The sequence below is a fragment of the Dipodomys merriami genome, unplaced genomic scaffold (assembly GCF_024711535.1).
Source record: "Dipodomys merriami isolate MVZ:Mamm:240054 unplaced genomic scaffold, mDipMer1.0.p SCAF_142, whole genome shotgun sequence".
Classification (NCBI taxonomy): Eukaryota; Metazoa; Chordata; class Mammalia; order Rodentia; family Heteromyidae; genus Dipodomys; species Dipodomys merriami.
In genome coordinates this window covers 1,500,632-1,516,248 of record NW_027202738.1, presented here as the reverse complement: position 1 = coordinate 1,516,248, position 15,617 = coordinate 1,500,632, and the positions used below count along the sequence as shown (strand labels likewise).

General features: G+C 59.7%; 1 protein-coding gene across 3 annotated transcripts in view; it reads left to right on the top strand.

Annotated features, from left to right (window-relative positions):
- LOC138826366 (rabphilin-3A-like) overlaps positions 1-15,617 on the top strand; it is a 53,636-nt gene that overhangs the window by 35,836 nt on the left and 2,183 nt on the right. For all 3 annotated transcript variants that reach the window (XM_070021451.1, XM_070021450.1, XM_070021452.1), the window contains 13 exons: positions 575-613; positions 691-843; positions 3,403-3,489; positions 3,905-3,967; positions 4,630-4,866; positions 5,675-5,754; positions 6,555-6,629; positions 7,629-7,738; positions 9,996-10,122; positions 10,977-11,033; positions 11,441-11,595; positions 13,306-13,387; positions 15,269-15,365. In XM_070021451.1, the coding sequence (XP_069877552.1) occupies positions 575-613; positions 691-843; positions 3,403-3,489; positions 3,905-3,967; positions 4,630-4,866; positions 5,675-5,754; positions 6,555-6,629; positions 7,629-7,738; positions 9,996-10,122; positions 10,977-11,033; positions 11,441-11,595; positions 13,306-13,387; positions 15,269-15,365 (1,362 nt within the window). The remainder of the gene's footprint in view (positions 1-574; positions 614-690; positions 844-3,402; positions 3,490-3,904; positions 3,968-4,629; positions 4,867-5,674; positions 5,755-6,554; positions 6,630-7,628; positions 7,739-9,995; positions 10,123-10,976; positions 11,034-11,440; positions 11,596-13,305; positions 13,388-15,268; positions 15,366-15,617) is intronic.

The following is a 15,617-nucleotide window of genomic DNA, read 5'->3' as shown; positions in this document are numbered from 1 at the left end:
AGTGCCCAGGCCCTGAGTTCATGCCCCAGGACTGGCAACAACAACAGCAAAAAAGAAGGAAATGCTGAGACTTGTAAGTAGGAGACAGAGCAGGGGAGAAATGGGGATGAAGCCTTTGTTTTTCTTGTCTATTTCTTTTTGGCCATATCGGGGATTGAACTCAGGGTCTTGCGCTTGCTGAGCACTTGACCCACAACCTCCAGCCTGCGTTGCTTGGATTACCTTCCAGATAGGGTCTCACATGTTTGCCTGGGCTGTGGCCTTAGACCACAGTGCGCTCTTGTTTATGCATCCTGAAGAGCCAAGAAGACAGGCGAGAGTGGCCGTGCCCAGATTGAGATGGAATCTCCCTTTCCGTTCCCCCTGAGGTGGCTTCAGACAGTGATCCCTCCACGCTCCACCTCCTAGATAGCTGGAATTCTAGATGTATGCCACTACACTGGTTCCTCTGAATGGTCTCAGGATGGGTCGATGAACCCTTCTGCGGGCTTCTTAACCAGTAATTCTCCAGACTCCACAAGACCGGTGCTTCCCATGTTTTCCTCTCTCTTCCTCTCCCTCTCTCTCTTTCCAGGTGACACTGAGGAGAGAAGGAGTCTTGGTCATAAGACAGGTAAATTTAGTCCCGGATTCCTTTTGCTCAGACCTCCATTGCCCTCTCTCTTGCTCAACCCCTGCTTCTCCTGCCAGGCCCCGGCCTGGCCTCTGCTCCTGGGCGAGGGAGCTACGGGCCTCCAGTGCGCAGGGCCTCTGAGGCCCAGATGAACACACCACCCAGGGATCCAGAGAGCCGGGACGTGGGCCATGGCGGAGGCGCTGGGGACGCCAGCCGCAGCCCGGCAGGTGAGACGCGGCCGGTGCAGGGAGCGGGAGGGATGGGCGCGTCCTCGCTCACTGAGCACCTGCTCTGTACAGTGCTCCGAGCTCGACTCTGGTCATCGTCTACGGTAGACAAAGGATGAGATTCACGACCGCTTAAAGCTCCAGACCTGCGTCACCTTGGCTGTGTCCCTCTTGCCCTCACCGCTCATGTGAGATAAACGTAGTTGGTTTTTGCCCCCCTGAGAGAAAAGCCTCCCAGCCTTATGTAAAGTGAGGACGCTTCCCTCCAAACACTCCTGTTCTTCCTTCCCTTGGCCACTGCTGTTGGTGAAGACGGGGTGGCCAGCAAGGCCAAGGCGTTGATGACCGCTGCTATACTCCTGGTGGAGTCTCTGGTCCCTGGATTTTTTTTTCTATGCTGGACTTGAACTCAGGGCCCCATGTTTACTAAGCACTGGAGAGACGTGAGCTACACGCGCTCCCAGTCCTTTTGCTTTTTTGTTTTTTGCCACACGGGGTCTTACTAACTTCGCCCAGACCAGCCTCAGACCATCATCCTCCTGCCGCTGCCTCCCAGGTGTGAACCACAACACCGGCTAACCCCGGCCTCTGAGGAACCTGTTAGTTTGGACAGATCTGTGTCCCACAGCCCTGAGAAACTTGGGCATGGTGGCATTGCCTGTGTAGCAAGGGGCACAGAGGTTTACAGACCTGAACATTCAGGTTCCATGTTACCCTCTGCTCTTGGCTTTCTAAATCATGGTCCATGGCTTAGCACCTCAGTTTCCCCTTCTGCTAGGCAAATGCACTGGGCACATACTCACTGCTGTCAGACGCAGTCACGGGCCTGTGGTTGCGGGGGAGGGGGCAGAGAAAGACTACCCATCCGTCTGCGGTTTCACAGAATGATTGCTGTGTGCTTGCTTCCTGCCGTCAAGTCTCCAGTGCTTCACACACGTGCTCGCTTTCCCTCACTACAACCTAGCATGCGGTGTGCGGTTTTATGATTTCTATAAACTATATATATCTTTTTCTTTGGTGCCCATCCTGGGGCTTGAACTCAGGGCCTGGGCACTATCCCAGAGCTTTTCCACCCAAGGCCGGCACTCTACCACTTGAAACACAGCTCTACTTCCAACTTTTTGGGGGTTCATGGGGCATAAGAATCTCACAGACTTTCCTGCCCTGGCTGTCTTCAAGCCACAGTCCTCAGATCTCAGCCTCCTGAGTAGCTGGGATGACAGGCGTGAGCCACCGGCTCGGCTATGTGCACCATATTCCATGTGACGGTTCTTGTTTTAGCCAGTGGCATGAAGCACATGCACGGGTTTGCAGAGGACGCATTCATGATCCAGACTGCAGTTCTGTGCCCACTGAACAGTGCCCCCCCTTTTCCCACCTCTGGGGGGGGGGAGCACAGGAGCGCAGAAGCCCCTGCCCTCCCCCTGTCTCTGGGAACGTGACTCTTCTCCATGCTGACTTAGAGGAGTCAGACAGCGCCTGTCTTTGCACCTGGCTTCCTTCACTCAGGGAAACGCCTTCAGGGCCCGCCCGTGACAATGCGTACCCCCGGCCAGCTGTTTTGAGTGGAAACCTTCTCAGTGCCATTGCTACGCGGTCATTTGGCTGTTCTGTACACACACCGGGTGGTCCTGTGCCTCCACCTCCCCGGGGCTGGGATTGCAGGCAGGGGCCGCACACCCAGCTTCTGAGCAGAGCAAAGGACGGGGGGACGGACAGAGGAAAGCTAGGAGCAGCCGGGGCGGAAACCATCTCCTGTGGAGATCCGGCTGCCACCTGCTGCGTGTGCGCGGCCGTGTGTGTGTGTGTGTGTGTGTGTGTGTGTGTATGTCTGTCTGTGTGTCTGTGTGTCTGTGTGTCTGTGTGTGTCTGTGTGTGCGTGTCTGTGTGTGTGTGTCTGTGTCTGTGTGTGTCTGTGTGTCTGTGTCTGTGTGTGTGTCTGTGTGTGTGTCTGTGTGTCTGTGTGTGTGTCTGTGTGTATGTATCTGTGTGTGTGTGTCTGTGTCTGTGTGTATGTATCTGTGTCTGTGTGTGTGTGTCTGTGTGTCTGTGTCTGTGTCTGTGTCTGTGTCTGTGTGTGTGTGTCTGTGTGTGTGTGTCTGTGTGTCTGTGTGTGTGTCTGTGTGTGTGTCTGTGTGTCTGTGTCTGTGAGTCTGTGTCTGTGTGTGTGTCTGTGTGTGTGTGTCTGTGTGTGTGTGTCTGTGTGTGTGTGTGTCTGTGTGTGTGTCTGTGTGTGTGTGTCTGTGTGTATGTATCTGTGTGTGTGTGTGTCTGTGTCTGTGTGTATGTATCTGTGTCTGTGTGTGTGTGTCTGTGTGTCTGTGTCTGTGTCTGTGTGTGTGTGTCTGTGTGTGTGTGTCTGTGTGTCTGTGTGTGTGTCTGTGTGTGTGTCTGTGTGTCTGTGTCTGTGAGTCTGTGTCTGTGTGTGTGTCTGTGTGTGTGTCTGTGTGTGTGTGTCTGTGTGTGTGTGTCTGTGTGTCTGTGTCTGTGTCTGTGCATCTGTGTGTGTGTTCGTGAGACCCTGTGCTCACCACGGCTCTGTCCTCTCTCTCCCCGCAGGGTTGAGGCGGGCCAACTCCGTTCAGGCCTCCAGACAGACCCCAGCCTCAGGGCCGAGCCCAGCGCCCCCTCAGCCCGCACAGCCAGGTGCCTGCCACGGGCCCCTCGCCCCCCCAGGGCCCGGCCCTCCAGCCCTCAAACAGAGAGGGGGCTGGGGAGAAGCCGCGGCCAGCGCTGGGTCCTGCGCCCTCCTGATGCCCTGGGCCTGGAGCGGGCGGGGTGGGGGGGACACCTCATCCCCCACCAGGTCTCCCTCCCACCCCAGCTCACCAGCACTGCCTCAAGGATGCCGAGGCCTGGGGAGCTCGCACAGTGCTGGGGTGCTGTGATAGGACCCTGGGCCAAGCTCTGCCCCTGGGCCTCACCCCCCCCCCACAGTCCTCAAACCTGGCCTCCCTGACCCCCAGCCCCCTAGGGGGACTCCTGCTGGGACCTCGCCCTGCGGGACAGGGGAGAGGAGAGCAGGAGGTACACACCCCCACCACACCCCCTCTCCCCTCAGGGCCCCCCGGGGCCGTCAGAGCCCCGCCAGCACCAGCAGGACGCCTTCCAGAGCAGAGGCCAGGCAAGTGCACCTCCTCCTGAGTGGCTGGGCCTCCCCAACTTGGCCTGCACCCCACTCCTGCCTGGGGAGGGCTGAGCAACCCCCGTGGCACACACTGGACCGCCCCTGGCGACACGAGCTGAGACAGCAGGCACGCAAAGCCGTACCATGAGGCTGAGCTCCGGCCCTGCTTCACCGCCTTGCTGTGTGGCCCTGGGCAGGTGGCTGAGCTTCTCTGAGCCCCCAGTTCCTCACCTAGTATAAGGACCTAGCTCACAGGGTGTCAGGGAACTGAGCAAACCCACATGTGAATACCCCGGGGAACTCACTGGGCCCAGGCTCAGGGCCAGTGACCATCACTCACGGCCCCAACACCACCGCCATTGGCAGCCATCAGAGCAACGGCAGCCGGCCCTCCCGAGCGGGACATTCCCCCGGCGCCATTGAGAAACTAAGGCTCAGAGACGTTCGGTCACTTGCCCTGGGTCCCTCAGCCCACATTCCAGCGCATCCTGCGTGGCACTGTCCACCCCCCACACCGTGTCCTGTGCGGCCAGCTTTGCCGTATCTGCGGCCATGTTCCGGGGTCCCCTGGTTCTGGGGGGACTGGAGCTGTGCTCAGAGCCGCCCCAGAAATGGAGATTCCATCATCGCGTTCCCGTCCTCTCCCGTTCTCCCTGCAGAGGGGGCTCCCAGTGACCCCGGCCACCCAGGGGCCACCGGGCCACCACGGGAGGACAGGACGGGGGCAGCCGAGGGCTTCGCCATGGCTGGAGCCAGGGAGGACCGGGCCCACCCGCCGGGCCGCTATCCCCAAGTCCCTGCGACCTCCGCCCAGCCAGCCCCCACCCCCGCCCGCCAGCCGCCACCCCCCGAGGAGGACGAGGAGGAGGCCAACAGCTACGACTCTGATGAAGCCAGTGGGTGGCACTTCAGGGAGCCCCACTGGGGGAGGGTCATCACACCAGGGGAGGGTCATCACACCGGGGGAGGGTCATCACACCAGGGGAGGGTCATCACACCGGGGGAGGGTCATCACACCCGGGGAGGGTCATCACACCCGGGGCGGGTCATCACACTTGAGGAGGGTCATCACACCCGGGGAGGGTCATCACACCGGGGGAGGGTCATCACACCCGGGGAGGGTCATCACACCCGGGGAGGGTCATCACACTTGAGGAGGGTCATCACACTGGGGGAGGGTCATCACACCCAGAGAAAGACATCACACAGGACGGGGGGGGGTCATCCACACCCAGGGAGGGTCATCACACTCGGGGAGGGTCATCACACCGGGGGAGGGTCATCACACTCGGGGAGGGTCATCACACCCAAAGAGGGTCATCATGCCCAGGAAAGGACATCACACCTAGGGAGCGTCATCACTCCCAGGGAAGATTGCCACACCCAGGGAAGGTCATCACACCCAAAGAGGGTCATCACACTGGAGGAAGGACATCACACCGGGGGAGGGTCATCAAACCTGAGGAGAGTCATCACACCAGGGGAAGCCATTACCCAGGGAGAGTCATCACACCTGGGGAAGGGTCATCACACCTGAGGGAAGGTCATCGCACCTGAGGAAGGGCATCATGAACAGGGAAGGTCACCGTCAGGGTGGGATATCCCCGGTGAAGGTTCATGCCTGGCTGGACTCTCAGTAAGTGCCAGGGAGTGTTTGTTGCATGTCTAACCAAACGTCGTCCGTCCTCTTCCTGTGCTGCCCAGCCACGCTGGGCGCCCTGGAGTTCAGCCTTCTCTACGAGCAGGACAACAGCTCCTTGCAGTGCACCATTATCAAGGCCAAGGTGGGTGCTGCTGGCCTGGGCCCCGGCCCCCGTCCTGGGGGTCCTGCAGGGGTGCGGCCCCCTCCTGGGAGCCAGGGGACCGTGGAGGGCCCGGGGAGGGGACGCCAGGCTGGCCTGGCAGCGGACATGGCCACAGCACGGTCCACTCCCATGTCTGCCCTGTGCTTCTGCAGATGTAGACATCAGGGTACAGCAGCAGAAGTGGGGTCCCAGGGGCTCCCACACCACGGGCAGCAGGGGCCGGGCGCTGCCTGGGAGGGGGCAGGGGAACAGTGCCTGAGCCCCGGAGTCTGCAGGCTGTGGGAACAAGGTCAAGTTCACCCCGCACACAGCCCCTCGCAGCCCGCGGCGTGGTGGAGAGCCTGAGGTCTCAGCGTGGGGTGCTGGGGCGGGCGCCACGCCCTGGGATCTTCCCGACCCCCCTCCTCTCGCCCACCCCCACCTCCCGGGCGTCTTCTCCCATCAGAGCCTTGGTGGTTGTGTGGGAAGAGCCAGGGGAAATGGCGTTCGACTCTCACTGTGCTGTGTCCCCAGTGCCAGGAGGGGACCCTGAGACCAGCGAGGTTAGGACAGCGGCCTGAGGCCACATAGCCTGGGAGTGACATTCTGGCAACCCTGTCCACCCGACTCCCAGGCCCTTTCCACAGCACCGCGCCCTTCTCTCTCTCTGTCTGTCTCTCTGTCTCTGTCTCTCTCTCTGGAAGAGACAGACAGAGGGACAGAAGCCAGGGGCTCTGCCACCACCCGTGACAGCCAAGCCCGCGGTCCACCGGGCCCTCACACATCACCTTCTCTCCCAGGGACTGAAGCCCATGGATTCCAATGGCCTGGCTGATCCCTACGTCAAGCTGCACCTCCTGCCAGGGGCCAGCAAGGTACCATATGGCCCGGGCTGCCACAGCGGCCTGGCGGGCACCCAGGGCTCACAGCTCGGAGCCCAAAATAGCCCCGAGCAGCAGAACCCCATCCAGGGGGCCAAGCAGAGGACCGCACTGGGCATGGGCCGGGGTCCTGGGCACGGGCCGGGGTCCGGGGCATGGGCCGGGGTCCGGGGCTGGGCCAGGGCGGGTCCAGGCCGCTGCCCCCGCCCTGTGCTCCGGCCTCCAGCGGCTCCCGCTCACCTCCGGGGCCTGCTGTCTGGCCTGAGCAGCCACAGGGCAGCGGGGCCGGGCGCACACCGCCCTCCTGGGGTGTGTGCTGCTTCATTGTGCTGACAACATGGAGGGCAGCAGTTTTTTTGGGAATATACCTGCAGGCGTCCGATGCCTGGGAAGACAGAGCCTGCACACGGCATGCACACGTGTATACGTGCGCACACACACATGCACTCACACACCCAGCCTCATTGTCTCTTCACTAAAGATGATCCCTCACCTGTCCTTAATCAGGCCCCTCCACACACACACACACCCCGCCCCATACCATCTACTGCCACAAGATCCACCCCTCCACACCCCTGCATCCGGTTCAGCCCAGTGGAGTCATTTACACACTAGTATGAGTTAGGCCCACCACCAGGCCGCCTGTCTGTGTATGATGGCCTGTCAGCCTTCTCTCTTGGAACAAAATGAAAGGATTTTGCCTCCCTCCAGGGCAACACAGGAGACTTCACAGACTCAGGGAGCATGTCACGGGGGGCGTGGGGGGGGGAGAAGGAATCTGCTTTCTGTCCCCACAGGACAGCTTGGGGATGGGGTGCTGAGGGTTGTCACCCCCTGCAGGATGCCATCCCTGGGTGCGTGCATTGGGGAGCCCCGAGGCCCTGGACACCCCCACAGGGCAGCGCCCCCACCCACATGCCCTCTAGGATGGGATTCAGAGCCTGCCACGCTGAAGCAGGCCTCTGTCTGTCTGTCCATTTCTCCGGGCTGTAGTCCAACAAGCTCCGGACGAAGACCCTACGGAACACACGGAACCCGGTCTGGAACGAGACCCTGGTGTACCACGGCATCACCGATGAGGACATGCAGCGGAAGACGCTCAGGTGCCTGCTGGGTTACTGGGGGAGGGGGGGGGAGGGGGGGAGGGGAGGGGGGACAGGCAGGGGGAGGGGCCCAGGCCCCCCACCCCCACACCCAGCCTCCCAGGGCCACGCTTTAAAACAGCCTCTGCATAGCTCCATTTTCCTTTTCACCTTTACAAAACCAAAGTATTTCTAAAGCCAGGCACCCATGGCTCACGCCTGTCATCCTAGCCACTTACTAGGCCGAGATCGGAGAATCAAGATTCAAAGTCAGGAAAGTCTGTGAGACTCTTCTCTCCAACTAATCAGCAAATAGCTGGACATGGCACTATGGCTCAAGTGGTAGAGCACTAGCCTTGAGTGACCCAGCTCAGGGACAGCGCCCAGGTCCTGAGTTCAAGCCCCAGCACTGACACACACACACACACACACACACACACACACACACACACACACACACACACACACACACTCACCCAAGCTTTTGTGTCCGTGGGGATTGCCTTCAGGATCCCTGGGGTACCAAGTCCCTCTGTAAATCTGCGCACTGTTTGCATGGAGTCTGCCCGTGTCTCCATATACTTTTCCCCTGCTGCAGTATAACTGGCGTGTGAAGAGCCAGGCTAACACTGTTGAGGGGATTTTGATGAGGAAAGGCCATACGTGTTTGGCGCAGTGCGATGTTTATTTCAAATAGTTTCCATTCGTGGTTAGTTGCATCCCTTAGTGCAGACGCCAGCCGCATGTGGCTGTCTTGCAGAAAGAATGTGCAGTAAAAGAAGCCACACATAAAAGAGGCACGCCTGTAATCCCAGCACTCAGAAGGCAGGGCAGGGGGATTTGGATCTGAGACCCTGTTTCAAAATAAGGTTAGAAAACATTAAAGATATATACTGCTTAGTTCCATTAATGTGAAGGTCACGTGCAGGCTGTGACCCCGGGCAGCCAGGGACCTAGGGAGTGGTTACTGGGAAGCCATTAAGAGAAAGAGCAGCAGCAGGGCTGCAGTCTGACAGGATGGCAGTGCCTCATTCCTACACACACCACATTCTTCCAGTGCTGTGCAAGATCCCAGCACACAGTGGGAGCTCCTGGCACACAGTGGGTGCTCCTGGCACACAGTGGGTGCTCTGGCACACAGTGGGAACTCCTGGCACACAGTGGGAGCTCCTGGCACACAGTGGGAGCTCCTGGCACACAGTGGGTGCTCTGGCACACAGTGGGAGCTCCTGGCACACAGTGGGTGCTCTGGCACACAGTGGGAACTCCTGGCACACAGTGGGAGCTCCTGGCACACAGTGGGAGCTCCTGGCACACAGTGGGTGCTCTGGCACACAGTGGGAACTCCTGGCACACAGTGGGAGCTCCTGGCACACAGTGGGAGCTCCTGGCACACAGTGGGTGCTCTGGCACACAGTGGGAGCTCTTGGCACACAGTGGGTGCTCTGGCACACAGTGGGTGCTCTGGCACACAGTGGGAACTCCTGGCACACAGTGGGAGCTCCTGGCACACAGTGGGAACTCCTGGCACACAGTGGGTGCTCTGGCACACAGTGGGAGCTCCTGGCACACAGTGGGTGCTCTGGCACACAGTGGGTGCTCCTGGCACACAGTGGGAACTCCTGGCACACAGTGGGAGCTCCAGGCAAACAGCGGGAGCTCCTGGCACACAGTGGGAGCTCCTGGCAAACAGTGGGAACTCCTGGCACACAGTGGGAGCTCCTGGCACACAGTGGGTGCTCTGGCACACAGTGGGAGCTCCTGGCACACAGTGGGAGCTCCTGGCACACAGTGGGAGCTCCTGGCACACAGTGGGTGCTCTGGCACACAGTGGGAGCTCCTGGCACACAGTGGGTGCTCTGGCACACGGTGGGAGCTCCTGGCACACGGTGGGTGCTCTGGCACACGGTGGGTGCTCTGGCACACAGTGGGAGCTCCTGGCACACAGTGGGAACTCCTGGCACACAGTGGGAGCTCCTGGCACACAGTGGGTGCTCTGGCACACAGTGGGAGCTCTGGCACACAGTGGGTGCTCTGGCACACAGTGGGAGCTCCTGGCACACAGTGGGTGCTCTGGCACACAGTGGGAGCTCCTGGCACACAGTGGGTGCTCCTGGCACAGAGTGGGTGCTCTGGCACACAGTGGGTGCTCTGGCACACAGTGGGAGCTCCGGGCACACAGGAGCTGTGGCTCACAGCGGGACTCCAGCACACAGTGGGAGCTCTCCACACACAGTAGGAGCTCAGTGTTTGCTACTTTCCTTCCCGCCTACCTCAGGATCTCGGTGTGTGATGAGGACAAGTTTGGCCACAATGAGTTCATCGGGGAGACCCGATTCTCACTCAAGAAACTGAAGCCCAACCAGAGAAAGAATTTCAACATCTGCCTGGAGCGGGTGATCCCTGTGAGTGTCCCCCTCGAGGTCCCACGGGGCGGGAGCTGCTGCCCTCCCCCGGGTCGGCACCGGGGCAGCTCTGAGGGGCGACTGAACACGGCGGTGGCCGTGTCCCAGGGGACGGGGCGTGGCTCCTAAGCACCAGGGCTGCTCCCCTCGGCCCATCACTTTTCTGAACACATCTGGGCCTAAAGTCCCATTGGCATGTTCTTCTCACTCCAGGCCTGGGCCAAGGACTGAACCCCTAGGAGTGTGCGTGTGTGCATGAGTGTGTGCACGTGTGTAAGGGGTGGCTGTGTGAGAATCACCAGGACAGAGCGTGAGTGGCAGCGATTGTGGGGACACCCCCCCCCATGGCTTGCGGGCCAGGACGTGGCATCGACCCCTGAGAAAGAACAAAGACTAATTCCAGTTTTCAGGAGCATGTCACCAGCAGAGCTTTTCCAACGTCGCTTTGCAGAGGGCTCCCTGAGATGCCTTATCTCGGGGAGGAACGTGGGGTGCCCGCATGGCTGGGGTGGCCCCCCGGGGGCCGAGGCCGCGGTCTCTGAGCACTGACCGGGGGCCAGCATCCCCCAGGGCAGCCTCGGGGTGAAGGGCGGGGTCCTGCCTCTGTCGCTCAGTAAAGGGAGAGACACAGGAAGGAGAGTCGCAGCGCGCAGCCATCGAGGGCCGCCCTGGGGCCGTAGGTGGGCAGGACAATGGTCTGGGGGCTGCCCGGATCAGTGGCTCCTGGGTCTATCCATCGTGCCAGCCAGGACATGAAGGGGGTCAGATGGGTAGGGGCTTCTGTCCCACAGGGCATGGCTGGTTCCGGTTCATTCCATGCCAACCTTGACTATCTTTCTGTCTCCTTCCTCAAGATGAAGCGAGCAGGGACCACCGGCTCAGCCCGCGGCATGGCCCTCTATGAGGAGGAGGTAAGCACCGAGGGGAGGAGGCCCGAGCTGCTCCGGAGGGCGCTGGCCTCCCTCCCCTCGTCCGAGACCCCCTCCCCCACAGCTGCCCACCTGCCGCACCGCAGCAGCGGCCCCTCCTCCCTCCATGGCCCCCGGCAGGCTCGGGCTCTTCCAGCTGGGTGCTTCCAGCTTGCTCTACACCTCGGGGCCATCTGCCAGGGAAAGCCACAGATCAGAGCCAGGGCAAAGCTCCACCCACGCCTGTCTGAAAGCAGAGGGTCTGGGCCGCCCGACCTGGGGCTGGCTGGAGCGTTCTCTCACCCTCTGGTCAATGCAGAGGCCCGCCAGGTGGCTGCTGTCCGTGGTGCTGATCCTGCGCTGGTCGCATCCCTGCCCCGGGTCCACACACCCTGTTCCCCTCCCCGCAGCAGGTGGAGCGCCTGGGGGATGTGGAGGAGCGCGGGAAGATCCTGGTGTCTCTGATGTACAGCACGCAGCAGGGCGGCCTCATCGTGGGCATCGTGCGCTGCGTGCACCTGGCCGCCATGGACGCCAACGGCTACTCAGACCCGTTCGTCAAGCTGTGAGTCCGCAGCTGGGGCCCAGGCTCCATGAACTGGAGGACCAGGGGGCTGACCCCCAAGTCCTCGCACACAGAGGCCAGGGAGGGAAGGAGCCTGCCCAGGGCAGCACAGTGAAGCGGGGTGACACCTTGGGCATCAGGCCCGTGTGTCACATGACACATGCAGAGCTCTGGACGGGAGCGGTTGGCATGATATACTCCGTATACCCCAGGGAGTCGGCCGTGTGCCCCCGCCAGCATCTCAGAACCCCAGTGCCAGGGAGCAATCTGGCTTTGTCCGGGCTCATCCTGTAACCACCAGGCCCTGGCCTTAGAGAGCTGCATTAACAGCAAATCTCAGTCCTGGAGAGAAAAGAGGCCATACTCCATCCATCCATCTCAGTAAAGAGGCCACGCCCCCATCCACCCATCCCAGCAGAGGCCACACCCCTACCATCTCAGCAGAGGCCACGCCCCTACCATCTCAGCAGAGGCCACGCCCCCTACCCACCCATCCCAGCAGAGGCCACGCCCCCATCCACCCAGCAGAGGCTACACCCCCTACCCACCCATCCCAGCAGAGGCCATGCCCCCATCCACCCATCCCAGCAGAGGCCACACCCCCAATCACCCATCCCAGCAGAGGCCACGCCCCCATCCACCCATCCCAGCAGAGGCCACGCCTCCTACCCACCCGGCCCAGCAGAGGCCACGCCCCATCCACCCATCCCAGCAGAGGCCACGCCCCCTACCCACCCAGCCCAGCAGAGGCCACGCCCCCATCCACCCATCCCAGCAGAGGCCACGCCTCCTACCCACCCATCCCAGCAGAGGCCACGCCCCCTACCCACCCAGCCCAGCAGAGGCCACGCCTCCATCCATCCAGCCCAGCAGAGGCCACGCCCCTGTTAGTCCCTGTCCCAGCAGGTATTTGGCTCCTTCAGCTCTTCTTTAAAAAAACAAAAAAAGGCAAAAACTGGGGATGTGTCTCAGTGGTAGAGAGCTTGCCTTGCATGTACAAGGCCCTTGGCTCAAGCCCAGTAACACACACACACACACACACACACACACACACACACACATACACCTTCAAAATCAGTTCTGTAAATATAAAAAGCTTGCCCTCTTACAGATCAGGAAACTGAGGCACATTCAAAACTGTTCAGCCAGTGGCAACCCAAGTCAGAATCTAAACACCCCAACCCTGAGTAGCTTAAGTGCATTTTGTTTACTTTACTGCAAAACACTTCCTAACAGAGACACCCTATTGGCAAATAGGAGTGTTATGTGGACATTCCAAAAGTGAGCATTTGCCTTTGTCCACTCTTGTCTCAGGGTGTTTGTTTTCACCCTGAAAACACTTGATTCAGCACCTTACATGCACCAGGTATCGTGCCCACACTGGGGAAGAGCCTTCTAGATAAAGAAGTCTGTATGTGCAAAGGCCCTGGGCAAGGAAGGAGACTAAGGAGCAGAGGAAGGGGCACTGAGCACAGACGGCTGCTGGGCGTGGCTCCGAGCTGTGGGCCTGGGACACGGCCCTCCGTCGCTGGGCCTCCGTCCCTCTGGGCCCTCGTTTCTGGGTATGAAGTGGCCGCTCTGGCACCAGGTCCATGCTGTGGCCATTTCCTTGCGGTGGGCTTGCGCTCCACAGCCCTGCGGCTCGGCGTGTGGGGTGCCGGGCTCTCTCCTCCTGCTTCACCCCCCGGCCGCCCTCCTGTCCCCTTCCAGGTGGCTGAAACCAGACATGGGGAAGAAAGCCAAGCACAAGACTCAGATCAAGAAGAAAACCCTGAACCCCGAATTTAATGAGGTGAGGCTGCTCCGCGCTCTGTCGGGCTCCGGGAAGATTGCCAGGGGTGAAATGTTGGGTAATGGTCCCCGCCATTGGCTCTACTCTCTCCTGAAACTCAATGAGTCATAAATAAGAAACTTTACCACGTTGGTGCTCAGCGTGGGGCGCATGGGGCATGGGTGCGCATGCCCGGAAGGTTTGCCCAAACACCCCAAAACCTGCACAGCCTACACACCTCCACTTATTGGGGGAGTAGATAAGAGTTACATATTTGCAGCTTCATACGGTACCCAAAGGTACCCATCAAACCCCCTCTAGCTGAGCGTGACTGTGATCTCGGCACGCGGGAGGCTGAGATCGGCAGGCCCGAGTTCCCGGCCAGCTTGGGCTACACAGAGAGCCTGTCTCAAAGAAGCAAGCAAAAGCCGCCTCCCCCCCAGCCTGCAATGCCCGCTTTTCTCCTGAAGGAAAGAACAACGTTGCCGGTGTCTGTGTGTTACATACACACGTTCATACATGCGCACACATGCGCATGCGTGTATATATTTAAGCCCTTTTGCGTGTTTTGCCGGCACCACCCTCTGACTCCCATCCTCCTACCTCCACCTCCTGAAGAGATGAGATTACAGGCATGCCTCACGGTACCCAGCCCATGCTCCACTTTCTTGTGGTGCACAAACAACCCACCACCCACTCCATCTTAAACTACTTCCAGCTCAGAAACCCCGAGCTTGGAAAGGATCTAAAATAAATCACTGTGGACAGGTGGACGTATGATTGAGCTGCTGGGGTGCTGTTTGGGGGTAGCATTGTGGCAGTGGGAAACTGAAAACAACCTGAACCCTGAGCTGTGAGGGTCCAGCCCCGCATGCAGCCAGTGAGGGAGCAGAAGCCTGCACGCTTGGCTGATTTCTACCAGTGTTATAAAGGGAAGAGCGAAGCCGCCATGCGGTGCATTCAGTGGTATTTTGTTTTATAAAGTATCCACCCACTGGGCTGGGGATGTGGCTCAGTGGTAGAGTGCTCGCCTACCATGCATGAAGCACTAGGTTTGATTCCCCAGTACCACATACACAGAAAAAGTCAGAAGTGGTGCTGGGGCTCAAGTGGTAGAGCGCTAGTCTTAAGCAAAAGAAGCTCAAGGACAGCACCCAAGCCCTGAGTTCAAGCCCCAGGACTGGCAAAAAGCGTGGCCACACACAGGTACACCCTGGCCTCGAGGAGCTGCGTTATGGGTGGATACCTTTTTGGCCTCTTTATTTTTATTCGTTTTAACAATGAACACGAGTGAGTTTTATAATTAAGCCCAACAATTACTTTCTTCTTCTTTTTTTTTTTCTTGTGGGTCATGGGGCTTGAACTCTGGGCCTTAGTGCTGTCCCTCAGCTCTTCAACTCAAGGCAAGCGCTCTACCACTTGAGCCACAGCGCCACTTCTGGTTTCCTAGTGGTTTATTGAAGACAGGAGTCTCACAGTCTTTCCTGCTTGGGCTGGTTTTGAACCACGATCCTCAGATCTCAGCCTCCTGAGTAGTTAGGATTACAGGCGTGAGCCACTGGCGCCCAGCAACATTACTTTCTTAAATATCAGATTGTTCCTTTGTACATCACGTATATAAGAACAATGTTTTTTTTATTTAAAAATCAGATGAAGTATTCAATGTACCCCATTTCTGAAGCCGTTATCAGGAGGGAGGGGCAGAGTTCCAGGGTCCTTGAGGAGCTGGGGGGGGCGGGGGCAGGCAGGCCCGGGAGACCTGCAGTGACCTGAATCTGTAACGGGGTCCCCTGCTATGGAGCAGGGGTCTGGGCTCGGCGGGGAAGGAATCCCATGCCCACCGCTGCCCAGCCCCAGCCACTGACCTCCCGCTCATTACCCCCCCCCCGGCACTGCACCCAGGAGTTTTTCTATGACATCAAACACAGCGACCTGGCCAAGAAGTCACTGGACATCTCGGTCTGGGACTACGACATCGGCAAGTCCAACGATTACATCGGTGAGTGGCCGGCAGAGGGTGGGGTCTGCTCCCCGTCCCCACGCCCAGCTGGGCCCAGCAGGGGTGACAGACAGGGACAGCATTTGGAAGTCCACGAGGACTTCCGGACGGGTGGGTGCAGGGCGAGGGTTTCTAGAAAGTCTTCTGAGGCTGTGATGCAGGAGGGGAGGGGAGGGCAGGGGCGGGGCATGGTGGGCACCGTGAGCAGCAGTCACCACAGCCCCCGGAGGACCAGGGACCCCCCAGCCCTGC